Source organism: Ascaphus truei, unplaced genomic scaffold (assembly GCF_040206685.1).
Source record: "Ascaphus truei isolate aAscTru1 unplaced genomic scaffold, aAscTru1.hap1 HAP1_SCAFFOLD_976, whole genome shotgun sequence".
Classification (NCBI taxonomy): domain Eukaryota; kingdom Metazoa; phylum Chordata; class Amphibia; order Anura; family Ascaphidae; genus Ascaphus; species Ascaphus truei.
The window spans coordinates 67,502-94,523 of record NW_027457316.1 but is presented as its reverse complement, the minus strand read 5'-3'; the positions used below and the strand labels follow the sequence as shown (position 1 = coordinate 94,523).

General features: G+C 47.1%; 3 protein-coding genes across 3 annotated transcripts in view; 2 read left to right on the top strand and 1 right to left on the bottom strand.

Moving 5' to 3' along the window:
• Positions 1–294: 294 nt before the first annotated feature.
• Positions 295–12,720, bottom strand: LOC142486759 (uncharacterized). The gene is made up of 4 exons (XM_075585220.1): positions 12,604–12,720; positions 11,394–11,761; positions 7,539–7,652; positions 295–3,092 (listed from the first exon to the last, which is right to left on the bottom strand). The coding sequence occupies exons 2-4, from the start codon at positions 11,680–11,682 to the stop codon at positions 1,489–1,491; spliced, it is 2,007 nt and encodes a 668-aa protein (XP_075441335.1). The 5' UTR covers positions 11,683–11,761; positions 12,604–12,720; the 3' UTR covers positions 295–1,488.
• A 5,909-nt stretch (positions 12,721–18,629) lies between these two features.
• Positions 18,630–27,022, top strand: part of LOC142486758 (uncharacterized) — a 61,997-nt gene continuing 53,604 nt past the window's right edge. Inside the window, exon 1 of the mRNA XM_075585218.1 lies at positions 18,630–18,715. The gene's annotated coding sequence lies outside the window, so the exon portion shown is untranslated. The remainder of the gene's footprint in view (positions 18,716–27,022) is intronic.
• The window catches only part of LOC142486762 (uncharacterized), a 42,208-nt gene continuing 33,816 nt past the window's right edge, over positions 18,631–27,022 (top strand). Inside the window, exons 1-4 of the mRNA XM_075585222.1 lie at positions 18,631–18,715; positions 22,046–22,801; positions 25,670–25,783; positions 26,150–26,263. Of these exons, the coding sequence (XP_075441337.1) occupies positions 22,123–22,801; positions 25,670–25,783; positions 26,150–26,263 (907 nt within the window). The 5' untranslated portion in view covers positions 18,631–18,715; positions 22,046–22,122. The remainder of the gene's footprint in view (positions 18,716–22,045; positions 22,802–25,669; positions 25,784–26,149; positions 26,264–27,022) is intronic.

Genomic DNA, 27,022 nt, shown 5'->3' with positions numbered 1-27,022 from the left:
CAGGATTTCGGGAGGCGCCGCCGCGAGTAAGGGAATTTTTTAAAAAAATTCCTCCGGGTTGACCTTCAGTAGAAGGTGGCAACCCTGCCTGGGACACCATTTCTTCCCTCATCCTTCATTTACAAATGCTTTCAATTGCTGCACTTCACTGCTTTCATCACTCTTTCATCAACCCCTCTTCCTTAGATGCTCCCTCCGTTTAAAAACACATTTAATGTATAACATGTTAAAAAGCTAAGAATTGTCAAACAATATGTTATGTATTTTTAACATTTTATAAATGAAACGCGCAGATTTATTTTTTTAAATAACATTATTGAAGCAGGGGGTCCCAGAGCTGAACCGCATTAATTTCAGTCCCTGCTTCCCGAATCAAAGGCTATCGGGCTGCACCAGTCTGGAAGAGATGTGCAGTGAGAGTAGACAGAATCAGTCTCTCCGCGCACGTCTAAAAGGCGATCATGTTGATTGTTTTTTTTTTTAATTCTTTATTTGTATTCCAGATTTTTATAAACCGTAAACATTCAACACAGTATAATACACTACAAAACAATCGACATTTTAAATGATAAAAACATACGTACATACAATCACAAAACAAGTAAAAATTAGATTAAAATAAAATACAAAACATGTCAAACCCATATTTAATAGTCCCAGTTGTAGCCATTATTCCCAATTTGGCAGATATTTCCTCTCAAACCTTTTCATACTACAGTATACTGTTACCAATAAACTCTGACCATGGCCGCTAGAGAAGCTCAAATTGTAACCTTGTATCAGTTATATATGATAATAAACACACAGATACACAAGCAGCCCTGAGAAATCCCAAACATTACCACATAATATATATAGTGTCAAAAGGAGTGCTAGCGGACCTCTGGCCTTTAAGTAGCAGGCAGTTACTATCCAACTTTGCTTGTGCATAATACTTGTACCTTGTAGCATCTGAGATCTGCCTTGCCTTTGTTTTGCCTGCCGCCTGTCTCGACTTTGGAACTGAATCTGACTACCCCTTGCCTGCCTCGACCTCGGAACTGGACCTAACTACCCCCTTGCCAGCTTTGTGCCTCGGAACTGGACCTTTCTACCCCTGCATCCCAGGTCAAGGTCTTTGTATTACTCCCTACCTCTGCCCTGCAGGTCCGTATCCTGTCCTGCAGTAAGCAACATTATACGAGCCAAGTTGGATAGCAACTACATGCTATATAAAGGCCAAAGGCGGTTGCTGGCAATGAGGTCCAAAGCAAAGCTTACTTCCTGTAAGGGTAGGGATTGCCAGGAAGTAAGAAGGCCGTGTTAGCTTCGGAGATGATGTCACTTCCCGACAGCAGTCATCCTGGATGTTCGGACAGATGCCTTATACCATAGCACTGACTGGTCCATGTCAGGAAAGGTCTTCTGTGACAATTAACATGACAGTATCAAGTTACCTGCCTTTTTAATTACTGTGACATTGCTATGCTACCAGTATATTGGCCAACCCTACTCTAAAATAGCAAATGCTTTATCCCCTGTATGAATCCTCTGGTGTTTGTGGAGATGGTCCTTCCGTGAAAAGCTTTTCCCACACTCACTACATCTGAAATGTTTCTCCCCTGTGTGAATCCTCTGGTGCCTGTAGAGGTGGCTCTGATCAATGAATTGTTTCTCACACACTGAACATGTGTAAGGTTTCTCCCCTGTATGAATCCTCTGGTGAGTGTGGAGATTGTTCTTCTGTGAAAAGCTTTTCCCACACTCACTACATCTGAAATGTTTCACCCCTGTGTGAATCCTCTGGTGTTGGACAAGGCTTTTCTTTCCATTGAATTGTTTCTCACACTCTGTACATGTGAAAGGTTTCTCCCCTGTATGAATCCTCTCGTGTGTGAGGAGGCTTCTCTTATCACTGAATTGTTTCTCACACACTGTACATGTGTAAGGTTTCTCCCCTGTGTGAATCTTCTGGTGTGAGAGAAGATTGCACTTATGTGAAAAATGTTTCTCACACTCTGTACATGTGTAAGGTTTCTCCCCTGTGTGAATCTTCTGGTGTGAGAAAAGATTGCGCTTAAGTGAAAAATGTTTTCCACACACTGTACATGTGTAAGGTTTCTCTCCTGTATGAATCCTCTGGTGTGAGAGGAGGCTTCTCTGATTACTGAATAGTTTCTCACACTCTGTACATGGGTAAGGTTTCTCCCCTGTGTGAATCTTCTGGTGTGAGAGGAGAGAGTCCTTCTGTGAAAAGCTTTTCCCACACTCACTACATCTGAAATGTTTCTCCCCTGTGTGAATCCTCTGGTGCCTGGAGAGGTTGCTCTGAACAAGGAATTGTTTCTCACACACCGAACATGTGTAAGGTTTCTCCCCTGTATGAATCATCTGGTGTATGAGGAGATAGGACTTCTGTGAATAGCTTTTTCCACACTCTGTACATGTGTACGGTTTCTCCCCTGTATGAATCATCTGGTGTCTGAGGAGTCTTCCCTTATCATCAAATTGTTTCTCACACTCCGTACATCTGAAAGGTTTAACCCCTGTGTGAATCGACTGGTGACTGGAGAGGTTGCTCGAAGAAATGAATTGTTCCTCACACACCGGACATGCGTAAGGTTTAACCCCTGTATGAATCCTCTGATGTCTGACAAGGCTTCTCTTTTTACTGAATTGTTTCTCACACTCTGTACATGTGTAAGGTTTCTCCCCCGTGTGAATCCTCTGGTGTGATAGGAGATTCCCCTTCAATGAAAAATGTTTTCCACAGTCTGTACAGGTAAAGGGTTGCTTGCTAGTGTGGACACAAAGGTGTGTGATCAAATCCATATTCAGTGAGAAACTTTCCCCACACTTACAACAAATGAAAAGTGGAGCACTGCAGCTCCTTCTTGAATCACTTTCGTATCTGTTGCTTGACCCATTCATGGAGTCAGTCTGTGCTGTCAGCTGTAAAAGGCCTGTGATATCACCATCATGGGCCACTGGTTCCTTGCATGTGTCCAATATGCAGTAGGAATCGTTGTTTTTTGGCACTTCAGGTCTGCAGGAAGTGAAGCAGTTTTTGGACATGCAAGAGCTCCAGTTCTGCTCCTCGTTCAGGCAGTTCTCTAACAAAAGTAAACAAAAAAGACACAGCTCAAATGTTTTCAGTCGGTAAAGCAAACTAATAAAAAATACTTTGCAGAATTTACTTCATCACTACTTAATTAACAAAATGTTCTGGTTACTCTATAACCATGGCTTTAAAACAGTGCCCCCTGGATATCCAAACCCCCCAATGACATTGGTGGTGTTCCCCAAAGACCTGCAATATGTTTCTGGCAGTTCACACAGTGAATTCATTTTGAAAGACATACAGTATATGTATTAATTCCTGTATTGATTATATACATGTACATTTACATCCTCCAAATCATAATTAACATTGAACTTGTCCACGAGAAGTAAAGTTAAGGAAATTGTGGTCTATCATACTAGTGAGTTGATGATACCAACCCATCCCGACAAATATATAGTGTAAAGATAGGTGAGAGAAGTATACATGGGCATCTAAACATGGCCCAATTGCTCCATTTTGTTTCTTATAGGGCCACTCCAAATCAGGAGAATATAGTCAATAAATCTGAGCCATAGATCTATGTACTCAGTATACTTGACGTTCTCATCTGAAAACACTATGATGGCCTCCCAACAGCCCAGGTACAAGTTCGCATAGGTTGGGGCACAAGATGTCCCCATTGCTGTACCCTGGGTCTGGTGGTAGAATAGGCCATCAAATAGAAAGTAATTGTGTGTAAGCACAAATCTGAGGAGGTTCATCAAAAACTTGTTATGTTCCACATAACCACATTGTCTAGTCGTTAGAAAATATTCACAGGTTTGTAACCTATTGGTATGCAGTATACTTGAATATAGTGATTCTACATCAAGTGTCACTAACAAAGTGTCCCTGTCAGTAGTTATTGTGACAGTAACTTTGTGACAGGCTATAATAATACACCAAATAACTGGGTTGAACTGAACGAGGCTTAGATATAATAAAGTATATTTATTCCTTAAATAGGTGAACACAGCAGTATAGTACAGTAACAGGCAAGAAGGTAACACTTACTTGGGGTTGGGGGATGAGAAGTATCAGATAGCAATTCTCCAGCAATCAGGTAACAATCAAGATGGTATTTGAAGACAATGGATATAGGGTTGACCACAGTTTATATATCTTTGTAACCCTATTCCTAACATTAAGTACAAGCTATTGGATAACAATTATCTGTATCCAATCTTTAACGTGGGAACACAGTTTAACCCATGCCCCCCAGCTAGTTAGCCCATGCGCACTAGGACCCCGAGGGTCTCATTTCTGTAGCCCCACATTTACATCAGGGACGCCGGCCAGTCTGCCAAATGGAATATCTGGCAGGATCTTCTTTGTTTGTAAGTGTAAGAGGTGACACTCACAAACCACTCCAGTTTGACGTTTCTCCACCCTCAGGTAAACAGTGAGGGTGGCAAAACCTTTTGAACAGTACTTAGTCTCTAGACATTGGGTCGCCCCTCTGACCATCTGCTTTACTTGGTGTAAAGGAATCTTCGTGGGTTTTTATCCCCGCCTTGGAATACAATATTAAAGGTGAAACATAAACATATTAAAATGTCCGGTTCTGTTGGGTCCAGCGGGTCCAAACTGCCCAGTTCTCAATGCCGGAACTGGGACACCATATGGTCCAAGTTTCAGCCTGCTGCGACCTTCAGAACCGGAGATACACAAATACTACTTAAACCGTTTCCTATTTTAATACAAAATTCTCCGCTGTAAATTAAATCACGGTTTTTCACTAAATCCCCATTGAAAACAACGGGCTCCGCCGCCATAGACTTTCAATGGTAAACCGCCGCCATTGGCGGCTATGGGAATCCGCCACCATAGACTTTCAACGGGCATCGCCGCCGTTGAAGCCTATGGGGTTTCTCCGCCATAGCCGGTCAAATGGGAACCGGCCGCCATTGAAGTCTATGGGAAAAAACTCCCGAACCTTTAAGGTGGTCCATACTCCGTCGGGTTGGTCAGAGAGGGTCAAGGATGGTTCTGCAGCCATGCCGGAGCAGGGACTACAGTTACCCCAAACCCTGGCCCTCTGGACCCTCCAGAACCGGAGATATGGGCTTATGGGTTTGTAGCGTTTCTGACTTAGTCGTTTTCTTGTGCTGCTTCTGCCGCCGCCATTGGAACCTATGGCGCGACCCGCTTTACCAGCACAACCCGTTCCGGAGGTCCTGGATTCTGGGACCCGGTGGTGGTTGAGTGAGGGGAGGCCTAGGAACTAGGGGCAAAAAGAATTTTATTTCTGGGTGCCCTAGAAGCTAAGATTCCCACGCCACATGACGTTGAACTTGACTAATCAGTGATTAGAGGTCTTTTTCAGACATGGTGTCCGCTTTGCGGTTTGGACGGCTGCCAACTCGTTCCTGGAAAGCGCCGTCGAGGAACCTCCATTGAAGTCAATGAGCCCATTGACTTACAATGGGAAACCGCCGCTCCTCCTCTCGGACGCCACCTGCTGGTCTTCAAGGGAAACAGGTCCAAAACAGCTAGATCCGCCATTGAAAACAATGGAGCTTCAATGGCGGCCTATGGGACCCTGCAAATTGGTGCCTGAAAAGGCGGGAAAATTAAACAAAGGGCTATAATCACTATACAACTATTAACCCTTGCCCTCCCGGATGGAGCCCAGTGTGTGTGGTGCAGACACTGACATAATAATAAAACCTGGGAACAGGGGAACATACATTTTCATGATATAACAAGGTGCAAACCACATTCCTGGACCGCAGTCCAGTTAACCCCTTGTCTCCCTGGTGAGGTCAGGGGGTGGCCATATGGGGTGCAACCCCTTTAATACCGGGCCAAACCCTCTCTCCCTCTACAGTTATGCCATTAAGTCTTAGTAAAGTGTCTTTGGTGTCTTTAATATAGGACGGTAATGCCAAGACTAATGGACGTAATATTTTATCAATGTATTTGCTGGTGTTTTCTGTGAGATTGTTGTTGCCTGTGACTATTTGTCTCCCTGGAGGTCTTTCCTTATTTTTATGTATTTTAGGGAGTGTGTAGAACGTGGCTGTTGTAGGTATTTTAATATGCATAAATTCATATTCCTTCTTGCCAATAAGTTTGTAATCAAGACCATCCCTTAGAATTGCATACAGCTCAAGTTTAAAGATTTAGTCTAGTTGATGTATTGCACATTCAATTTGATATAGTGCAGTGGATATTTGAAAAGAGTAATATGATTGAATGTATTTGTTACAACTACCTAATAAACATCAAAATATAAAGTAGTGGATAGAATTTATAGTGCAGTACCAACAGGGATTGCACCTATAAGATCTTACTGTTTAGTTAAGGGTTAATCTGGATAGGTTGTCATATGAACATGCAGATTAACCTATGCACAGCACCCCCTCTGTGTATTAGAATATATGCAGTAATAAATTTATTACAGCTGCCAACAACTATTCAATCACAGAATCGGTATAAATACATAGTTAGGGGGTGTTCCCTATATTCACTTGCCCCCTGACGGAGCTCCGCCTGGAGAGAAACGCGTAGGGCGTAATGACGCGGTGACGTCACATCACGTGGTGCTGTTGATCCTCAGACTGCCGGTGCTATTGCTGCCTATGAGCTCCGCTTACATATGAGTGAAGCTGCTGAACACAGAGGCTACAAACTAGCTAAGTATTATCTTAACATTACTACACAGAGGTTATTGCCAGCTATTGGAGACACAATGTTGCGTTCTTGTTGCTTTCACTAGAGAGAGGGATCCCCGAGTAAAACTTAACAGCGATGTTGGAGCTGTGCTGTTTATAGCAAACAGCGTTCCTATGAAAATTTAGCTGCAAAGGGACTCCCCTGCTAACAGCTCCGTTGTGTTTACATGAATTAGCAAGATATTCACTACATGATGTTTTTGATGGATATGGATTTATCAGATATTTGGTTGAAATTTGCTGCCATATAACTGTGAATGTATGCAATGTGCTAAGCGGTGGCACCTGTTGGCATACAGACCTACATCTGTGGATATACAAAACACAATTGAACCCAGCTTGCCATAGCAAACGGGAGAGTAAAATCAACGTTCATTTATTTGTTAAAACTATTAACGCATAGTACATAGGTAGCACCCACTTTTGTCAAAATGAAGTCTCAAAAATAAAATAAAAAGTTAGACTAAACAAAATAATTGTGTGAGCGGTGTGCTCTGTCTTTTGTAATTTCCACTTGATTATTAACCCAGAGTGATGAGTGTTTTTGCCCCCGAGTGCTGAAAACACGCTGGAGTTTATGATGCTACCAATGTTCAAACCTCAATAATGGTAACAATATTCTCAATATAACCTTGGATAAATCATGTGTGTTTGTTTGTTAATAAAACTTATAATTGTATCCATGCTTTAATGTTATTTTCTCCAATATTGTAGACATTTCAGTCCATTTTTAGAACAAAAATTGAATAGAAGACAAGTGAGGATACAAGGTTACTTACCCCCAACAGGAAATGAATCTATTTCACTCCTTATTGAGGTCACATGATCCTCAGCGTTTGGTTCTTCTTTCTCCGACTTAATCTCTAATCGTTCCGGTACAACCGTTGGAAAACCTGGCAATAAGAAAAGGAAAAGCCATCATGTAAAGCTGGGATTTGGGGCTGTTCTTGTGATTTCACCTTCTCTGATATTGGTATAATGTAATACCCGTCGTAAAGAAATATTTTACTAGCCCTTCTGGCAAAAATTGACAAATATAGTTGAAGACATATTACATTTTACCTGCTGGTAGATCTATAAAAACACAAGATTAATTTGGGTGTTTGGCTCATGTTAGCTATGGCACACCTGTGAGCACGTGACCTGTATATGGGACAATGGTTAATACACACAGCTATATAGCCAATTCACTTTTCTCCATGCACGGTCCCTCAAACAAACAAATATCTCCCATCAATCCGTCCCAATATACAATCTGACATGAAGGGCACACTTGTGAGCACGTGACATATGCAACCAGGGTTAACACACAACACTAAATAGCTGCCTCACCTTTCTCCTTCGCAAGGTACTTCAAATCAGTTAATATTTTTTTTTCGTTTCAATCTTTTTTTTTGCGTTTACAAGGATGTAAAACATTTTACATTTCATTCCTCACCCGCGGGTTGAGACAAATTACCGTTAGTAGTATTCACATCAGAAACTGAAAATCTAAATTTTCCTTCTCTGTATTTATATTCTAAGTACATTGAGTGGTTTGAAATTCTTTACGTGTTTATTTTTCACCTGAACCCTCGGTTTCATATGTCGTGTACCAATTTTGGGTTCCTTGGCTTAGAGCAGACAGAAAAGGATAGGAAAGAGAGAAGAGAAAGGAGGGTATGGGAGGTAGGTATAGAGGGTGGAGAAGGGAAGGGTAATCCATTTAAGATAGTTGAGGAAGAGGGACGGGGACCAGTAAGTCCATCCCCCTCCCCCGCCACCCTATACCCGCTCGATATTAGCTCACACTCCAAGGCCAATTGTCTTGATCATTGGGATGGGATTTTTACTTCGTTTTTAAAGATTTTTCTAGGTTTGGAGCCATGGTTCCCAAATTTTATAAAATTGTTCCGTGTTTTGTTTCAGTTGGGGCTTTAGTTTTTCCATAGTCATAACCTCGTTAATTTTTTTGAAGACAATTCTTCTGGGGGGAGCATTGATTTAAGGCCACTCCAGAAAGGAGCGCCGACAGTGTTGGGGAGAGTGAGGGACACGGCGAACACTCAGGATTCCACACTGGAAGTGTACCAGCCCCTCATACTTACACTGCTATACAAAGGACATTAAGGACATGACTGCTGTTAGACCCGAGGGAGGTCAGTAGACATGGGATCACTTCACTGTCGACCTGCATGAAGTAACCAGCTGAGACGCTGACCTGTGGTTCCCGGTTCCAGCGTGTGGTAACCCCCTCCACGCTTTCATGATGCTTTAATATTCTTACTTGATGTACGCAGAACATTTAACCTTTTTATTATAAATTTTTGTATTACCCACTTCACTATTAGCGTTGCGCGCTGTGTTTTTTGTCTCGTTTTCCTAGATGGCAGGAACGTCAAAGTTTGGAGACAACAAGGGTTTATAAGATTAAAGGATTTGGAGGGTAGAATCACTATTAAGACATTTGATCAGATTAAGTCAGAGAAGGACATCCCCTACACAGAATTTTTTAGATACCTCCAAATTCGGGCATTTTACACCAAACACACAATACGCCCTCCTTTGACTAATTTTGAAAAACACTGTGTGCGAGGAACCGACACATGGGGACCAACATCTAGAATGTACACAGGAGTAATTGGTTCAGGTAAAGACTACGCACACAGATTTAGCTTTATGTCTCAATGGGATGCTGACTTAGACAAGACCCTAGAAGATGAGGAGTGGACAGATATTTACCGCAGCAGCCAAAAGCTCCATCTGCACGACATTAAAGGAAATCCATGTAAGGTATTAATGAGGTGGTATCTCACCCCAGTCAAACTATCTAATTTTATCCCGGGCTACTCCCCTTTGTGCCCCAAGGGGTGCGGAGAAACAGGGGACTTGTTGCACATGCTGTGGTCCTGTCCTCATATAGCACCCCTATGGGAACAATTTAAAAACTGGCTGCAGAGGATTTTGGGCCTCGAAATTCAGATGGACCCGCGGATTTTCTTGCTAAACAAACCAGCACAGGAGTGTCACGGTAGCTTATGACAAGATATAATGAACACCAAATATCTGGGTTGAACTGAACGAGGCTTAGATATAATAAAATATAATTTATTCCTTAAATAAGGTGAACACAGCAATATAGTACAATTAACAGACAAGAAGATAACACTTACTTAGGGTTGGGGGATGGAGAAGTATCCACTAGCAATTCTCCAGCAGTCCAGTGACATTCAAGATGGAATCAGAAGCACAACTCCAGCACAACTAAAAACTGTAGGGTTGACACAGTTTATATACCTGTGCAACCCTATTCTTAACATTGAACACAGCCTATTGGTGAACAATTATCTGTATCCACTCTCTAATGTGGAGACACAGACTAACATACTAACCCATGCCCTCAGGTAACAATTAGACTGCAGAGTTTGTTGATTGACTAATACTTAATCCCTAGACATTGGGTAACAATCAAGGCAGTTACTTTTTGATCACCGTGCTTAGGCTACTCAGCCGTCTGCCCTTCATGACCTATTAGCCTAGCAAATGGCGTCTGCATTTTCAGAACAGATCCAAAATAAAATACATATACACTTTAATATCTACACATATTAATAAGTTCCATTCTGGTGGGCTCAGTGGGTCGACCTTTGCCAGTTTTTCATGCCTACAGTGACTCCACATATTGGCCAAAAATGAACTCTCTGCGACCTCCAGAACTGGAGATACAGAAATGCACTTTAAAACATTCAAATACATGCTTATAATGAAACAGGGGAACATACATTTTGAAGGTATAACAAGGTGCAAACCTCATCCCTGGACCGCAGTCCAGTTAACCCCTTGTCTCTCTGGTGAGGTCAGGGGATGGCCATATGGGGTGCAACCCCTTTAATACCGGGCCATCCCCTTTCTCCCTCTACAAGGAGCTATCCAGAGCGGGAAATAAATTAATGGCTCATTTTGCAACTGCTATGAGGTGCGAGACCGCAGCACTGTGGAACCAAATACAATTCCATCTATTGAAAAGATTCGGAAAGGAATTTGGTTTGTTTCCAGATGGAGAATTTGACGAGTTTAGTTAATAACACTGCCCAAATTTCCAAAAGGTCTGGTTGCCATGGTTGGCCCAGACAGATATCCAGGGGGTGAGCAATGCCACCATTTGGCACTGATAAGCATAAGTGAGTTCTCCTTGGATGGAATGCTACAGGTAGGGGACCGGAAAGGCAGGCCCGTACAAGGCCTCATTAGGAAGCAGTGAGGGGTCCATCCGGTGGCCAAAGGACAAACCACAGGGGACTGCCAGGATCCAAGATCAAAAAGGAGCTGACAAGACTTCGTCTCCTCCCCTCCTTCCCACCCATGGTGAGTTTTATGTTGTATGTCTGTGAGTCTATGTGACATAAGGCATGGACGTGACATTTATGCATGAGACTTCATGTGATAACATGTACATCTATTTGTTATGCCTTGTGGAAAAAAATCAATAAATTTAAGTGGAAAAAAAAATATACAATTTGGAACCGACGATTATTTCTCGTTGCCAGATTGAATACTTAATAATTTCTGACAAATTGTAACTCCCATAACTGCAAAAAAAACAGATATCCACATCTTGTAAATTTCAGTGTCATCAAAATATATACAATACTCACTTAACAAGTGTGGATCCATGCTGGTAGCGGGCAGTGCTCCTCTGTCCATGCTGGTAGCGGGCAGTGCTCCTCTGTCCATGCTGGTAGCGGGCAGTGCTCCTCTGTCCATGCTGGTAGCGGGCAGTGCTCCTCTGTCCATGCTGGTAGCGGGCAGTGCTCCTCTGTCCATGCTGGTAGCGGGCAGTGCTCCTCTGTCCATGCTGGTAGTGGGCAGTGCTCCTCTGTCCATGCTGGTAGTGGGCAGTGCTCCTCTGTCCATGCTGGTAGTGGGCAGTGCTCCTCTGTCCATGCTGGTAGCGGGCAGTGCCCGTATGAAGGTGCTGAGATAGGACGGTCCTTGATTTAGATTTGGTGGATGCCAGCTGTACCTGTATAAAAGAGAAGAAATGTAATTAGTATGATCTGTTTTCTTGGACAAATATACAGCATAAGCTTTGAAGCCTAAAATTATTAGCACAAAACATCCCCAAAGGAGTCAGAGAAACAGGGACACCAAAACACACATCTGGTCCATCCTCAAACAGGAACCTAATTTCAAACACTATAAAATACATTAATGGCTCAGGATTGCTATAACATAACCATCTAGTATAAAGAGTCAGGGATCAACAGCTATAAGAATAGCAATGCCCTCCTAGTACAACATAGTAACACACTGTACAGTGCTATAGTATAAATAAATAAAAAAAGCAGATACATCTGGTGCTCGTGTTTGGTATCAGAGAGACTTCGATGTGTGTGTGTGTGTGTGTGTGTGTGTGCATGTATGTATGTACTGTATGTATGTGACCTGTGGGGAGAAAAGGGAAGGGATTTTAACCACTGAGAAGGTTAAAGGATTCCCTAGGATGTAATGTTCATATAAAAGTGACACACACACACACACACACACACACACACACACACACACACACACACACACACACACACACACACACACACACACACACACCAGTTATTTGAATGTAGCATTAGAAGTGTTACATATGTTTCTTTATGCACACTTCATTTTCTCTGGGAAGCATATGGTTACAAAATGCCTTTGAGATGCATCCGTTGGTCAGACCTCCCTGTGTATGGAGCCCCTTTGAGAAAGTTATCCTATAACTTCACAGGCACAATATATAGCAATCCTGCCCAGTGACAGATATAACAGCCTGACACCCAAGTGACCATAGAGGATAACAGCCCAGGTATATCTGCAGGGTACCTTGCAGTTAGGAGGGGGGTCCCCGGCGGTTAGGGGGGCTCTGGTCTCTCCTCTGCTGCAGTCACAGATCCGGGTCACTGCTATTTTTCTATTGTTCTGATTTCTCTGGAAGTGGAAACACTGACTACATCCAGGTCACAGCTCTGTGTCCTACTGCGCATGCTCACACTAAGGGATCATGGGAATTGTAGTTTTTATTTATAGACTTCACCATATACAATGTAGACCAGAAACATTTCCCAGAGACTGTGCTAGGGAAAGTCTCTCACAGGCAGGGCTGGGGCAGCACAGGCAGAGCTGGGGCAGCACAGGCAGAGCTGGGGCAGCACAGGCAGGGCTGGGGCAGGTTAGGCAGGGCTGCTGGTTGTGTCTGGGAAGTGCAGGTTGCGCTGATTTTATCATTTCATTTATTTTCCAAGTTCCAACTGAGACAATAACAAGCCCCCCCGCTCCCCACACAGAGCCCCTTCTTCTTCCCCACACAGAAACCCCCCCCTGCACCCCAAAAAGAGCCCCCCTGCTCCCCACACAGAGTCCGCCCCCCCGCCCTGCTTCCCACAAAGCCCCCCCCCCCCCTGCTCCCCACACAGAGCCCCCCCCCCTGCTTCCCACACAGATATGGGGACGGATTTCAGGGAGATATTGTTAATTTCAGGGACCTATGCGAGGGTGAAAGTGGGACAGCTTGTGAACTTTGTATGAACGCTTGTCGCGTGGGTAGGTCATGTGTTCACTGGTGTGCCCGTACGTGACAAATGGTTTAGACCAGGGGGGTGTAAACTGGGGGGGTGCAAGATTTTTTTAAGGGTGGCGCAGCGCTTACAGAGGCCCCGCGCTCTTCCCCAAAGCATTTAAATGAAATGCCGTGGATCGCACGCAAGGCCTCTGTTAGTTCCCTCACCTTGTCGGCGACGGCTTCGGGTGAACTTGCCACCTCTTACCCATGCAGTGTGTGGTCTCAGTACATGCCACTCTGTGCCACTAACACTGTAGATGACATCACATGATATTCCCATTTTTAATAAAGTTCTTGAATGAAAGCGTACGCTGTGTGTCACCTCTCTCTGGAATGCACCAGCAATTATTCACAAACGTTTCGATTTTTTTGAGGTTGACAGTGTTTGGGGGACTGCTGGCCATGTACATCAAGGGCTCCTAGGAAATTTTCTGCCTCTTCTGGGAATCTTAACGAAAATTGCTTCCCGTCTTTGTTTACGACTAATCGGAATGGGAAAGCCCATCTATAGCGGATCTCGTTATCTGAGGACCGCTGTGACTGGACGGAGGCTTCGTCTTCTTCTTGAGATTGCAGATCTGGAAAGATCTTGGAAAATCTGGATCCTAGAGTTCAAAGTCCACACAATCTTGATTCCAGCAGCCGCTCATTATTTTCTCCTTAGTGGTGTAATAGTGTAGTTTGACTATGTCTCTGGCCGAGGGGGGGTCAGAAGATCTCGCTGGCGGTCCAACCCCTGACGGTCCCGGAGGACCATGACTTCCCCCTCCGCGGAGGGACGAACGGCCCAGGTCATCCCGGCCGCTCCCAGCTGCGAGGCGTCCGCGGAGGGTCTGTAGCAATGTTCCCCCCATGTTATCCCCGGTTATTATTATATTTCCCATCACTCCCAGTTAGGCATCAGGCCTTAAGTACCCCAGCGGCCACGTCCTCCCAGTTAGACAGGCCTATAATGAGCTCGTAGAGCATCCCCCTACCCTCCCCCCCCTCTATCCTCTTCCCCCCCGCATCCCACCCACCCCCCCTCCCAATACCAACACCCCTACCCACCCCCCCTCCCAATACCAACATCCCTACCCACCCCCCCTCCCAATACCAACATCCCTACCCACCCCCCCTCCCAATACCAACATCCCTACCCACCCCCCCTCCCAATACCAACACCCCTACCCACCCCCCCTCCCAATACCAACACCCCTACCCACCCCCCCTCCCAATACCAACATCCCTACCCCCCCCCTCCCAATACCAACATCCCTACCCCTTCCCCCCTGCCCAATGACTGCCTCACCTCGCCCCCCTCTCCCCCCCCCTCGTCCTCACTAACCCCCTCCATCCCACCCCCCCTTCCTGCTCAAACCCCTCCCCCCTACACCCCCCCTCCCTCCCTTCTACCCCCCCCCCTCCACCAGCCCCCCCTACCCCCTAACCTTCCTCTCAACCCCTCCCCCAGCCCACCAATACACCAGCCTTCCCCCCCCCAAAAAAAAAGGGGGGATGCACGCGCCCCAGGTACAACCCAGTGACAATTACAAGGGACTCAGGACAAGATGCCAACATTTTTTCTTTAAGCCGACACATAAGGCTGTACTACCGCGATACTATTGTCACTGCTAGATGCCTACGGTAATGAATGTTTAATCTGGACAATGTTTATGAGGGCGACGATCGAGGTGACCCCACCCCCCTCTCCCCTCCCCTCCTCAGGCCCCCCCCCCTACCCCCACTTCCCCGCACCATCCCCCTGCGAGATACCCCCAAACCCTCCCTACCCCCCCACCCCCAACATCCCTTCCTGCCACTCGCCCCCCCCCCCCCCCGGGTTCCCGGATCCAGAACTAACTACACCTCAGCCCTACCATACCTCGGCAGGTTACTCAGGCTCAGATTGCCGCTCCCCTCATGAGAGGACCTGCAGGGCGCATTGCCCCCCAGGGCACTGCTGAAACCTGACACACCATGAACGGGTAGGAGAATGGGTGAAGTATGTAAGGCACAAAGACCGAGGTTACCCCTATCCCCGCCCCTCCCCCCTCTCTTTCCCCCGGTACCCCCAAATTCCCCACCACCCCCCGCCTCGTTCCCACTCTTTCTCCCCCCCCCTCCCCCCTATCCTTACCCATCCAAGGACCCCTTCCCCCCCCCCTGTCGCCCAGATACCCCGCCCCTCCCTCTCCCCTCTCTAACCCCTCCCCTCGCTAACCCCTCCCCAGTCCCCTCGGGCTGGACTACTCAACTTTGAATCTGTTGGGCTGAGCATGCTCCCGAAGGTGGACCCGATAGACGCAGTCCCCGGGTTTACCACATGAGGCCGCTCAACGCTGAAGTTAAGGCAAATGTATAAGGTGTGTAATGCTATATGAGATTCATGCACAATGCTGCAGGTTCAAATTACTAACCATGTATTATTGTCAATGCTAGAAGTCTACAGTAATGCTTATTAAAGGTTCAATGTTTTTGCCTGTACCCCCCCCCCCCCCACCCTCTATCCCCTCCAACCCACCCCCGCCCCGGCCCCCCTGGACAGGAGCATCTCCAAGACTGACGGTTACACAAGGTAAAGATGTATCTCCCTATGCCCCGCCCAGGCTCCATCCCCCCAGCCCCCTCCCTCTCATCATACCCTCCCCTTTCCCAAGACCTGCCCTCTCCCCCCCCCCTTACCCACCCCTATACCTCCCCTCCCCCACACCAGCTGAGCAGGGACCCTCCCCGCATTCCCCCTCCCCCCACCCCCATCAGCCACTAAGCACTTCAGATAGCATTACCATACAATGGGCTCCACCAACCGAGAGCCCAAAAAGAGATCTCACCCCCCCCCTCCCTTTCCCCAACCACCCCCCCTCCCCACACCCCCCCCCTCCAGGCTCCCCCCTCACTACCCCCCCCCCCCTGACTACACCCCATAGCACTACTCTAGTGCTCGCACGAGCGGTCTTAGCTAAGAGTTAGCAATGTCACACCAAAAAGCCCTGAAAGTTATCTCCCTCAATGTGAAGGGACTCCACAATAATAGAAAACGTCGCCTGGCCCTCCAGGAGATAAAGAAAACAGGAGGGGACGTTGTTTTCCTCCAGGAGACGCACTTCACGTCACAAGAGCCGCCTAAAATATTCCAGCATGCATTCCCGGTGAGTTATTTCTCATCTTTCAGCAGCAAGCGTAGAGGGGTGGCCATTCTGTTTCGACAGGGCACCCCATTTAATTTAACAAAAATTCAGGCAGATCCAGAGGGGAGATTCATTGTAGTCTATGGCTCACTATCCGGCACGTCAATCGCCCTTATTAACCTATACGCCCCAAACGAAAACCAGACAGAATTTCTTAAAAAGGTTCTGGAAGAAATTGACCCACAATACCTATCCTCAATACTCATTGCAGGGGATTTAAATATGGCTCTCAACCCAAAGGAAGACAAATCGAGCCAACCAGGGCGACAACACTCCACTCAGTCACAAAGACTGGGGAAAAAATTTAAGGATATTATGAGAGACTTTTCTCTGGTAGACATTTGGAGAACACAGCATCAGGGTCAGAGAGATTACACTTTTTACTCGGCGCCCCACCAGTCTTACTCCCGTATTGACTACTTCCTTGCTTCCAAGAACGTACTAGAGGCTACCACTGATACAGATATCGGCCCAATTACATGGTCAGATCATGCTCCCATCACCATGACCCTGTCCATCCCCTTCGGGAAAACTATTTCGTACTTCTGGAAATTAAACGATTCCTTACTGAACCACTCCGGGACAATGCTGGAACTCAAAAAATCCCTTAAGGAATACTTCAGAATAAACACAGGCTCCGTAGCCTCTCCAGCAAGCCTGTGGGAAGCCCATAAGGCGACAATTCGAGGAAATCTTATCTCGATTGCCTCCCACCGGAAGAAAACCAAACTTAGATTATCTAAAGAGCTCACAGACAAAATAATCGATCTAGAGCAAAAGCATAAAAATAACCCCTCCCGGAGAATTTATAAACAGTTGACAACTGCTCGAAACGATCTAAGAATCATCCAATTAGAAGATGTAGAAAAGAAGGAACTATTTGGGAAAATAGTTTTGTGAGATGGGGTTGTAACTCTGCAACTACGCTGCATGTGCGCCGCCTGTATTGTATTTTTTTCCCCCAATCTTTTTCCTTTATTGGAGACTTATAGCAAATATACAGAGAATAATAACATCGACAGTGAAGTCATAGGCACATGACTGCAAACTATATAAATCAGATCCAATAAACCATTTTCTACTTTTGGGAGTATATCGGAGAAAGACAGAGGAGGGGGAGAGGTAAGGGGGACAAAGAAAGGGAGGGGGGGGCATGGACAGGGGGGGGGTTGTGAGGGATAGGGGGGGAAGGGTGGAGAGCTGAAGGGAAGCGGGGGCTCGATAGTCCCTGCCCCCCTCCACCTATAGTGTATTTTTAAACCCAAACCGTACCTTCATTAACCCCTGAAGCACCACATGGATTGAAATACATAATATCTAATGATATTATCATGACAGGGGCTTTAACCCCTTACCTACCAGTGACAGAGGGGGGGGGGTGATAGAGGGGTTGAGGGGGGAGAGAGAGGCAAGAAAGAGAGGGGAAGGGTGGAAAGAGGGGGGAGAGAGAGATTGGTGGAGGGTAGAGAGAAAGACAGGTGGGGAGGAGAGAGAGACAAGGGTGGTGTGGGCCTCTGTGTGGGGAGCAGGGGGCGCTGTGTGGGGGAGCAGGGGGGCTTGTTATTGTAGCAGATGGAACTTGGAAAATAAATGTAATTATAAAATCAGCGCAATCTGCACAAAACCAGCAGCCCTGTCTGTGCTGCCCCAGCCCTGCCTGTGCTGCCCCAGCCCTGCCTGTGCTGCCCCAGCTCTGCCTGTGCTGCCCCAGTCCTGCCTGTCCTGCCCCAGCTCTGCCTGTCCTGCCCCAGCCCTGCCTGTGAGAGACAAAGAGAGAACAGGTGTATGTATAAATGTGCAGCACTTTAGTGTTATTACAGCCTCAGGGGTTATGTTATATCCAGGTTACCTCCTTCATATCAGCATTGGCCAAAAGGGAGGAACTGAAGCAGCTTTACTGCGATATATTAAGGGCCAAGAGGAGTATACACATCTACATGCAGAAGTAACTCTCTCTCCCTAGCACAGTCTCTGGGAAATGTTACTGATCTACACTGTATGTGACACTTAATCTGTACTGAAGTCTGTAAAAACTACAACTCCCATGATCCCCTTAGTGTGAGCATGCGCAGTAGGACACAGCTGTGACCTGGATGTAATCAGTGTTTCCACTTCCCGGAAAATCAGACCATTGAAAAAAAATAGAAGGGGAACCGGAGCCCCCATAACTGCTGTGCCCCCCTTACCCCGTAGGCACCCAAGCAAGGTACGTGTAACCCAGCTGTGAGATCACATGGTGCTGCTGTGAGCTGGAGACCAAGGTCGGGACAATCACCCCACTGCCCCCCATGTGTCACCCCCTCTTCCCGCTCCCTCAGACTTGTACTCTGTAAGGTTATATTATGTGCTGGTGTATAGTGCCGCCTGGTTATATATACACTCTGGGGCGGTGGGGAGCGCCGGCTGGTTATATATACTCTGGGGCGGTGGGGAGCGCCGGCTGGTTATATATACTCTGGGGCGGTGGGGAGCGCCGTCTGGTTATATATACACTCTGGGGCGGTGGGGAGCGCCGTCTGGTTATATATACACTCTGGGGCGGTGGGGAGCGCCGTCTGGTTATATATACACTCTGGGGCGGTGGGGAGCGCCGTCTGGTTATATATACACTCTGGGGCGGTGGGTAGCGCCGGCTGGTTATATATACACTCTGGGGGCGGTGGGGAGCGCCGGCTGGTTATATATACACTCTGGGGGCGGTGGGGAGCGCCGGCTGGTTATATACACTCTGGGGGCGGTGGGGAGCGCCGGCTGGTTACATACACTCTGGGGGCGGTGGGTAGCACCGGCTGGTTATATACACTCTGGGGGCGGTGGGGAGCGCTGGCTGGTTATATACACTCTGGGGGCGGTGGGGAGCGCCGGCTGGTTATATACACTCTGGGGGCGGTGGGGAGCGCCGGCTGGTTATATACACTCTGGGGGCGGTGGGGAGCGCCGGCTGGTTATATACACTCTGGGGGCGGTGGGGAGCGCCGGCTGGTTATATACACTCTGGGGGCGGTGGGGAGCGCCGGCTGGTTATATACACTCTGGGGGCGGTGGGGAGCGCCGGCTGGTTATATACACTCTGGGGGCGGTGGGGAGCGCCGGCTGGTTATATACACTCTGGGGGCGGTGGGGAGCGCCGGCTGGTTATATACACTCTGGGGGCGGTGGGGAGCGCCGGCTGGTTATATACACTCTGGGGGCGGTGGGGAGCGCCGGCTGGTTATATACACTCTGGGGGCGGTGGGTAGCGCCGGCTGGTTATATACACTCTGGGGCGGTGGGGAGCGCCGTCTGGTTATATATACACTCTGGGGCGGTGGGTAGCGCCGGCTGGTTATATACACTCTGGGGGCGGTGGGGAGCGCGGCTGGTTACATACACTCTGGGGGCGGTGGGTAGCGCCGGCTGGTTATATACACTCTGGGGGCGGTGGGGAGCGCTGGCTGGTTATATACACTCTGGGGGCGGTGGGGAGCGCCGGCCGGTTATATACACTCTGGGGGCGGTGGGGAGCGCCGGCTGGTTATATACACTCTGGGGGCGGTGGGGAGCGCCGGCTGGTTATATACACTCTGGGGGCGGTGGGGAGCGCCGGCTGGTTATATACACTCTGGGGGCGGGGGGGAGCGCCGGCTGGTTATATACACTCTTGGGGCGGTGGGTAGCGCCGGCTGGTTATATACACTCTGGGGGCGGTGGGGAGCGCCGGCTGGTTATATATACACTCTGGGGGCGGTGGGGAGCGCCGGCTGGTTATATACACTCTGGGGGCGGTGGGGAGCGCCGGCTGGTTATATACACTCTTGGGGCGGTGGGGAGCGCCGGCTGGTTATATACACTCTGGGGGAGGTGGGGAGCGCCGGCTGGTTATATACACTCTGGGGGCGGTGGGGAGCGCCGGCTGGTTATATATACACTCTGTGGGCGGTGAGTAGCGCCGGCCGGTTATATATACACTCTGGGGGCGGTGGGTAGCGCCGGCTGGTTATATACACTCTGGGGGCGGTGGGGAGCGCCGGCTGGTTATATATACACTCTGGGGGCGGTGGGGAGCGCCGGCTGGTTATATACACTCTGGGGGCGGTGGGGAGCGCCGGCTGGTTATATACACTCTTGGGGCGATGGGGAGCGCCGGCTGGTTATATACACTCTGGGGGAGGTGGGGAGCGCCGGCTGGTTATATACACTCTGGGGGCGGTGGGTAGCGCCGGCTGGTTATATACACTCTGGGGGCGGTGAGTAGCGCCGGCCGGTTATATATACACTCTGGGGGCGGTGGGTAGCACCAGCTGGTTATATAACCAGCTGGTTATATATACACTCTGGGGCGGTGGGTAGCGCCGGCTGGTTATATATACACTCTGGGGGCGGTTGGTAGCGCCGGCTGGTTATATATACACTCTGGGGCGGTGGGTAGCGCCGGCTGGTTATATACACTCTGGGGTGGTGGGGAGCGCCGGCTGGTTATATACACTCTGGGGGAGGTGGGGAGCGCCGGCTGGTTATATACACTCTGGGGGCGGTGGGGAGCGCCGGCTGGTTATATACACTCTGGGGGGCGGTGGGGAGCACCGGCTGGTTATATACACTCTGGGGGCGGTGGGTAGTGCCGGTGTATAGACAGAGTATAACGAGCGGCAATGTCGCTGCTACCACGTCCTCGCTGGTGTTTGGCTGCTGCTGGACCTTTCCGGCGACTACTTCTACGATAAGGTTAGGGGTTTGGTGGTTAGGGTAGTGGCGTAATTTGAGGGGTTTTAGCGATTGGGTTAGGGGATACATTTTAGGGGTTTTAGTGGTGGGGTTTGTTGGGTAACGGGTCAATGTTTTTAGGGTAAGGGGTATCATTGGTATGGAAGTTGCGGCATGACAGAGGCCCGACGTTGGACAGTGTAGGAGGCAGGCCAGCAGCTTGGGAGATGCCCGGCAGCAGCAAGAGGCCTGACCAGCTCTGGGCGGGCCTGCCCGCAGCCACCGGCTGAACAGTGAGGGAGAGAGGCAGGCCGAAAGGAAGTGTGTGTATGTTTTGGGGGGGTAGTGTGTGTGTGTGTGTGTGTGTGTGTGTGTATATCTGGGTTATTTGTATTTGTTGTTTACATTATTATGTCACATGTATTACTGCTGTGCAGCGCTATATACATTAATGGGGCTGTATAAATAAAGACGTGCATACATAGAAGACTCTCGGATGCCAAACGGAAGCACCAGATGTATCTGCTTTTTTTTATTTATACTATAGCACTGTACAGTGTGTTACTATGTTGCAGTAGGAGGGCGTTGCTATTCTTATAGCTGTTGATCCCTGGCTCTTTATACTGTGTTTTTTGTTATACGAGATGGTAATGTTATAGCAATCCTGAACCATTAGTAGTATTTGAAATGATGCTTCTGTTGAAGGATGGACCAGATGTGTGTGTTTTGGTGTCCTTGTCTCCTTTAGGGCTGTTTTGTGTTAATAATTTTAGGTGTGAAAGCTCACACTAAATGCTGTATATTTGTCCAAGAAAACAGATCGTACTAATTACATTTATTCTCTTTTATACAGGTACAGCTGGCATCCACCAAATCTAAATCAAGGACCGTCCTATCTCCACCTTCAGAGGAGCACTGCCCACTGCCAGCATGGACAGAGGAGCGCTGCCCACTGCCAGCATGGACAGAGGAGCACTGCCCACTACCAGCATGGACAGCGGAGCACTGCCCACTGCCAGCATGGACAGAGGAGCACTGCCCACTACCAGCATGGACAGAGGAGCACTGCCCACTACCAGCATGGACAGAGGAGCACTGCCCACTACCAGCATGGACAGAGGAGCACTGCCCACTACCAGCATGGACAGAGGAGCACTGCCCACTACCAGCATGGACAGAGGAGCACTGCCCACTAAGAGCATGGACAGAGGAGCACTGCCCACTACCAGCATGGACAGAGGAGCACTGCCCACTGCCAGCATGGACAGAGGAGCACTGCCCACTGCCAGCATGGACAGAGGAGCACTGCCCACTGCCAGCATGGACAGAGGAGCACTGCCCACTACCAGCATGGACAGAGGAGCACTGCCCACTACCAGCATGGACAGAGGAGCACTGCCCACTGCCAGCATGGACAGAGGAGCACTGCCCACTGCCAGCATGGACAGAGGAGCACTGCCCACTGCCAGCATGGACAGAGGAGCACTGCCCACTGCCAGCATGGACAGAGGAGCACTGCCCACTGCCAGCATGGACAGAGGAGCACTGCCCACTACCAGCATGGACAGAGGAGCACTGCCCGCTACCAGCATGGATCCACACTTGTTAAGTGAGTATTGTATAAATTTTGAGGACTCTGAAATTTGCACAGAGGGGATATCTGGTTATTTAGCAGTTATGGGAGTTATCATAAATATAGCAGAAATTATCAAGTATTTTAATCAATCTGGCAACGAGAGATAAAAGTTGGTTACAAACATCCAAAACAGATTCTTCAATTTCATTTGGCATGGCAAAAGACCCAGGGTAGCCAGATCGGTACTGTTGGAAGCTAGAGCGAGGGGAGGTATGGGTGTCCCTGACATCTCCAAATATTACCAGGCAGCTCAACTTAAACAAGCAGCCGTATGGAACGCTGACCCTGAACAACGAGGCTGGCTCAAAATAGAGTCACACTATGACAAAATGCCTTCTCTGCAAGCGTGCCTATGGAGCCTGGATAGAGGAGATATGCATCTCAACAAATTCAAACTGGGAGCGATGAGCCATACCTGGGAAGTCTGGCTTAAAGCCAAGACTAAGTACAGACTTGCGTCCCCCAGCTCACAACTCACACCAATTTTTAATAACCCTAAATTCCCCCCCCGGATGCGCTTCCAAATTATACGACCACTTCAAATCAAAGGGGATCGGAGACATACTGAGCCTGGGGAAACTCTTGAGCTACCAAAATTTACGTACTAAATACGATATACCACAATTGGACACATTCAAATATCTCCAAATTAGACACTTTGCCCAGAAGATATCCCCGAATCCAGAATTTCCCCCTCTCACTAAATTCAAGAGACTATGTAGAGAGAGCTCTCAACAAAAAGGGCTAATATCAAAAATGTATACAGAATTGGAAACATCAGCGGACCCTCCGACTCATGACTACATGCAAAAATGGGCCGCGGACCTGAATATAGTTATCAACAGAGAGGATTGGGAAGACATTTGGGAAGTAGCCTCAGGAACTTCCATATGCACCACAACCAAAGAAAACATTTACAAAATAATGTTCTCCTGGTACCTCACTCCAGTGAGGCTAAAACAAATCTACCCCTGGCTTCTGATTTGTGTTGGAGAGGCTGTGGACAAAAGGGTGACATGGCCACATCTGGTGGACGTGTCCGGAAATTAAGAAGCATTGGGGAAGGGTCCAAATTCTACTAAAAGAGGTTACTAGCCTCGATCTACATATTGATCTACTGACCTACCTACTGGCCAGGCCAATGGAAAAAAATTGACCGTCCAGTGAGGAAATTGGTCTCCTTCATCCTCACAGCGGCGAGATGTGAGGTTGCGGCCTCCTGGAAGCAAGTGCCCCCACCCTCCATGACTAAACTAAAAAACAGGATCAATGAAGTAATGCTTATGGAGACGCTAACCGCGCACCTTAAGCAAAAAACGATAGCTTTCTATAAAATCTGGGAACCATGGATAATCAGATAGAACGAGTCAAGCTCACTTAGGAAGAAACAAGGAGATAAGGCATTATGGATAAGGAAGCGTTTGACAATCAGTACCTCTATGAAGTTCGTCCAAAAGGGACACCAGAGACCAGGGTAGACACTCCCCCCCTCCCCCCCCCCCCTTCCTCCCAATCTGTCCTCTCTCTTTCTCACCTCCCCCCTCTCTCTCTCTAACAACAGGTTTTGCCATCCTTTCCCACCAAAAAATACAAAAATGTTTCTGTATTAGGCTATGCATATCGTTCCATGTATGTACATTTTATATCTGCCTAATAAAAAAGTTTGGGGGGAAAAAAAAAAAGTTGGTTACAAATTGTATTAAAAATACAAGAATTGTTTTTATTGCCTGTTAAACCCCTAACCAGGTCTTGGGTTTATAGGACTGATGGTAGCTAGAGATAAGGACATCTGGTTGTGTAAGTGGGGGGATTTGAGATATGGTGTCCTGACAGTATAATAAAAGTAAATCTTTAAAATTTACCATGAAAGACCTTCTTTGGGGAATTCTGCAGAGTATCAGGGGTTTGTGGCTAAATATGAATATCCTGGACCTGACTTAACTTGGCAAGAATAACAAATATATATTTGTAACCATTGTACTTACACGAATCAAATGATGCCAAAAAACAGTGTTTTATATATATAATCGGATTTGTTTCTCTTGCAAAAAAAGAAGTTATATGGCCATACACCCAGGCGAGTATACTATGTACACAGATGCATCAATGAAGATGCCGTGTGTCGAAGTATTATAGAAACAGTTATGAAGTCTTTTATATATTAATGCAAAGTTTTCAACGTCAAAAGAACAGGTTTTTTTTTCTTAAGTTGTATAACTGAGGTAGAGAGATTGATGAAATGGGTGGGTTGAGAAACGGCCCAGAAAGGTGGGCTTATGATGGTCTCAATTAAAGGAATTTAGAATATAAAAACCTGCATTTTAATTATGAAGTAGATGGAAACCAACGGAGTAAGGGTAAATATTAACTGATTTGACGTATCTTGCGAAGCTTAAAGGTGAGGCAGCTAGTTTGCGGTGTGTATGAACCCTGGTTGCAGATGTCATGTGCTCACAAGTGTGCCCTTCATGACAGATGGTATATTGGGATGGATTGAGAGGAGATATTTGTTTTTGTTTGAAGGTCCATGCGTGGAGGAAAGTGAATTGGCTAGATAGCTGTGTGTATTAACCATTGTCACATATACAGGTCACGTTCTCATAGGTGTGCCATAGGTAACGTGTCAAACACCCAAATTAATTAATCTTATGTTTTTACGGAACCATTAGCAGGTAAAATGTAATACGTCTTCAGCTATATTTGTCAATTTTTACCAGAAGGGCCAGTAAAACATTTCTTTACGATGGGTATTATATTATAGCAATATCAGAGAAGGTGAAATCACAAGAAGAGCCCCAAATCCCAGCTTTACATGATGGGTTTTCCTTTTCTTATTGCCAGGTTTTCCAACGGTTGTACCGGAGCGATTAGAGATTAAGTCGGAGGAAGAAGAACCAAACGCTGAGGATCATGTGACCTCAATAAAGATAGAAATAGATTCATTTCCTGTTGGTGGTAAGTAACCTTGTATCCTCACTTGTCTTCTATTCAATTTGTTTTAAAAATGGACTGAAATGTCTACAATATTGAGGAAAATAACATTAAAGCATGGATACAATTATAAGCTACATGCTCTATTTAAAAACAATCACATGATTTGTCTAAGGTTATATTGAGAAATATTATCATTAATGAGGTTGGAACATTGGCAGCACCATAAACTCCAGCATGTTTTCAGCACTCAGGGTTAATAATAAGGTACAATCAGTTACCTATCCGCTCCCCTTAGGAATCAGTATACAGTATTTCTGTATAGTGATATCACAGGAAGAGTTCCCACTCCCAGCTTTACATGATGGATTTTCCTTTTCTTGTTGGCAGGTTTCCCAGTGATTGTACCAGAGACGTTAGAGATTAAGTCTGAGAGAGAAGAAGCAAACACTGAGGCTCATCTAACCACAATAAAGAGTGAAATAGTTACATTTACTGTCGATGGTGAGTACCATAACGCCCTTTGTGTAAACGACGGCTGTCTTGTTACAAGTAGTATGGTCACCTTTAGGGAATACAGCAGTAGAAGAACAGAGTTCATCAATAGTGCTCTAAATGACTATGGATAATGAAAATAACAATGTCAATTCAGATATTCTTGATAGAAGATGTCTTGATGCAGGCTATTGATATACAGGTGAGTATTGGGTATGTAGGTGAGCGCTGTGTAGAAGACATATATATTGAAGTCCTAGAGGTGTTGTGAATGAAGAGTGTTAAGCTCCATCACATCACTCCTAATGAGGACAATGTCACACACGCTTGAAACCACCCTAGTGTATACCTCCAAAATAGAATAAAGGATAAACTCACATGAAAAAAGCCTGGTTTCTTCTTGTTGGTGGCGTGCATCCGGAAAAGTGGTAGATAGGTGGGTATTCTGCTGGAGGCAGTGTGTCAGAGCACAGCCATAAATGATCAGGAAAGCAGCTTGTGGTTAAAAGATATTCTTTATTCGGACATCATGGTGCAGTCAGGGAAATGGAGGGAGCTCTTACGCGTTTCACGCCTCGTTGGCGCTTCGTCAGAGAGTGAAAAAGTAATGCTGGGACCCCCTTGATATAGTGCCTCTCATTGCGTTTCAAATTGCTCACAGCCGCGGCTCGATTGGCCGGAAGTGATGATACCGGAAGTCAGGAACCGGATGTGACGCGACGGGCTCCATGCATGGATGGTTTGTTTACAAGCTATGCTTGTAGTCAT

What these genes read in the sequence shown, in the direction of transcription:
- LOC142486759 (XM_075585220.1), bottom strand. Translation starts at nt 11,682, where the DNA reads ATGGACAGAGGAGCACTGCCCACTACCAGCATGGACAGAGGAGCACTG. An exon ending in CATGGATCCACACTTGTTAA is followed by an intron (nt 7,653 to 11,393) that starts GTGAGTATTGTA and finishes TCTTATTGCCAG; the next exon opens with GTTTTCCAACGGTTGTACCG. An exon ending in AGATTCATTTCCTGTTGGGG is followed by an intron (nt 3,093 to 7,538) that starts GTAAGTAACCTT and finishes TACTTTTGTTAG; the next exon opens with AGAACTGCCTGAACGAGGAG.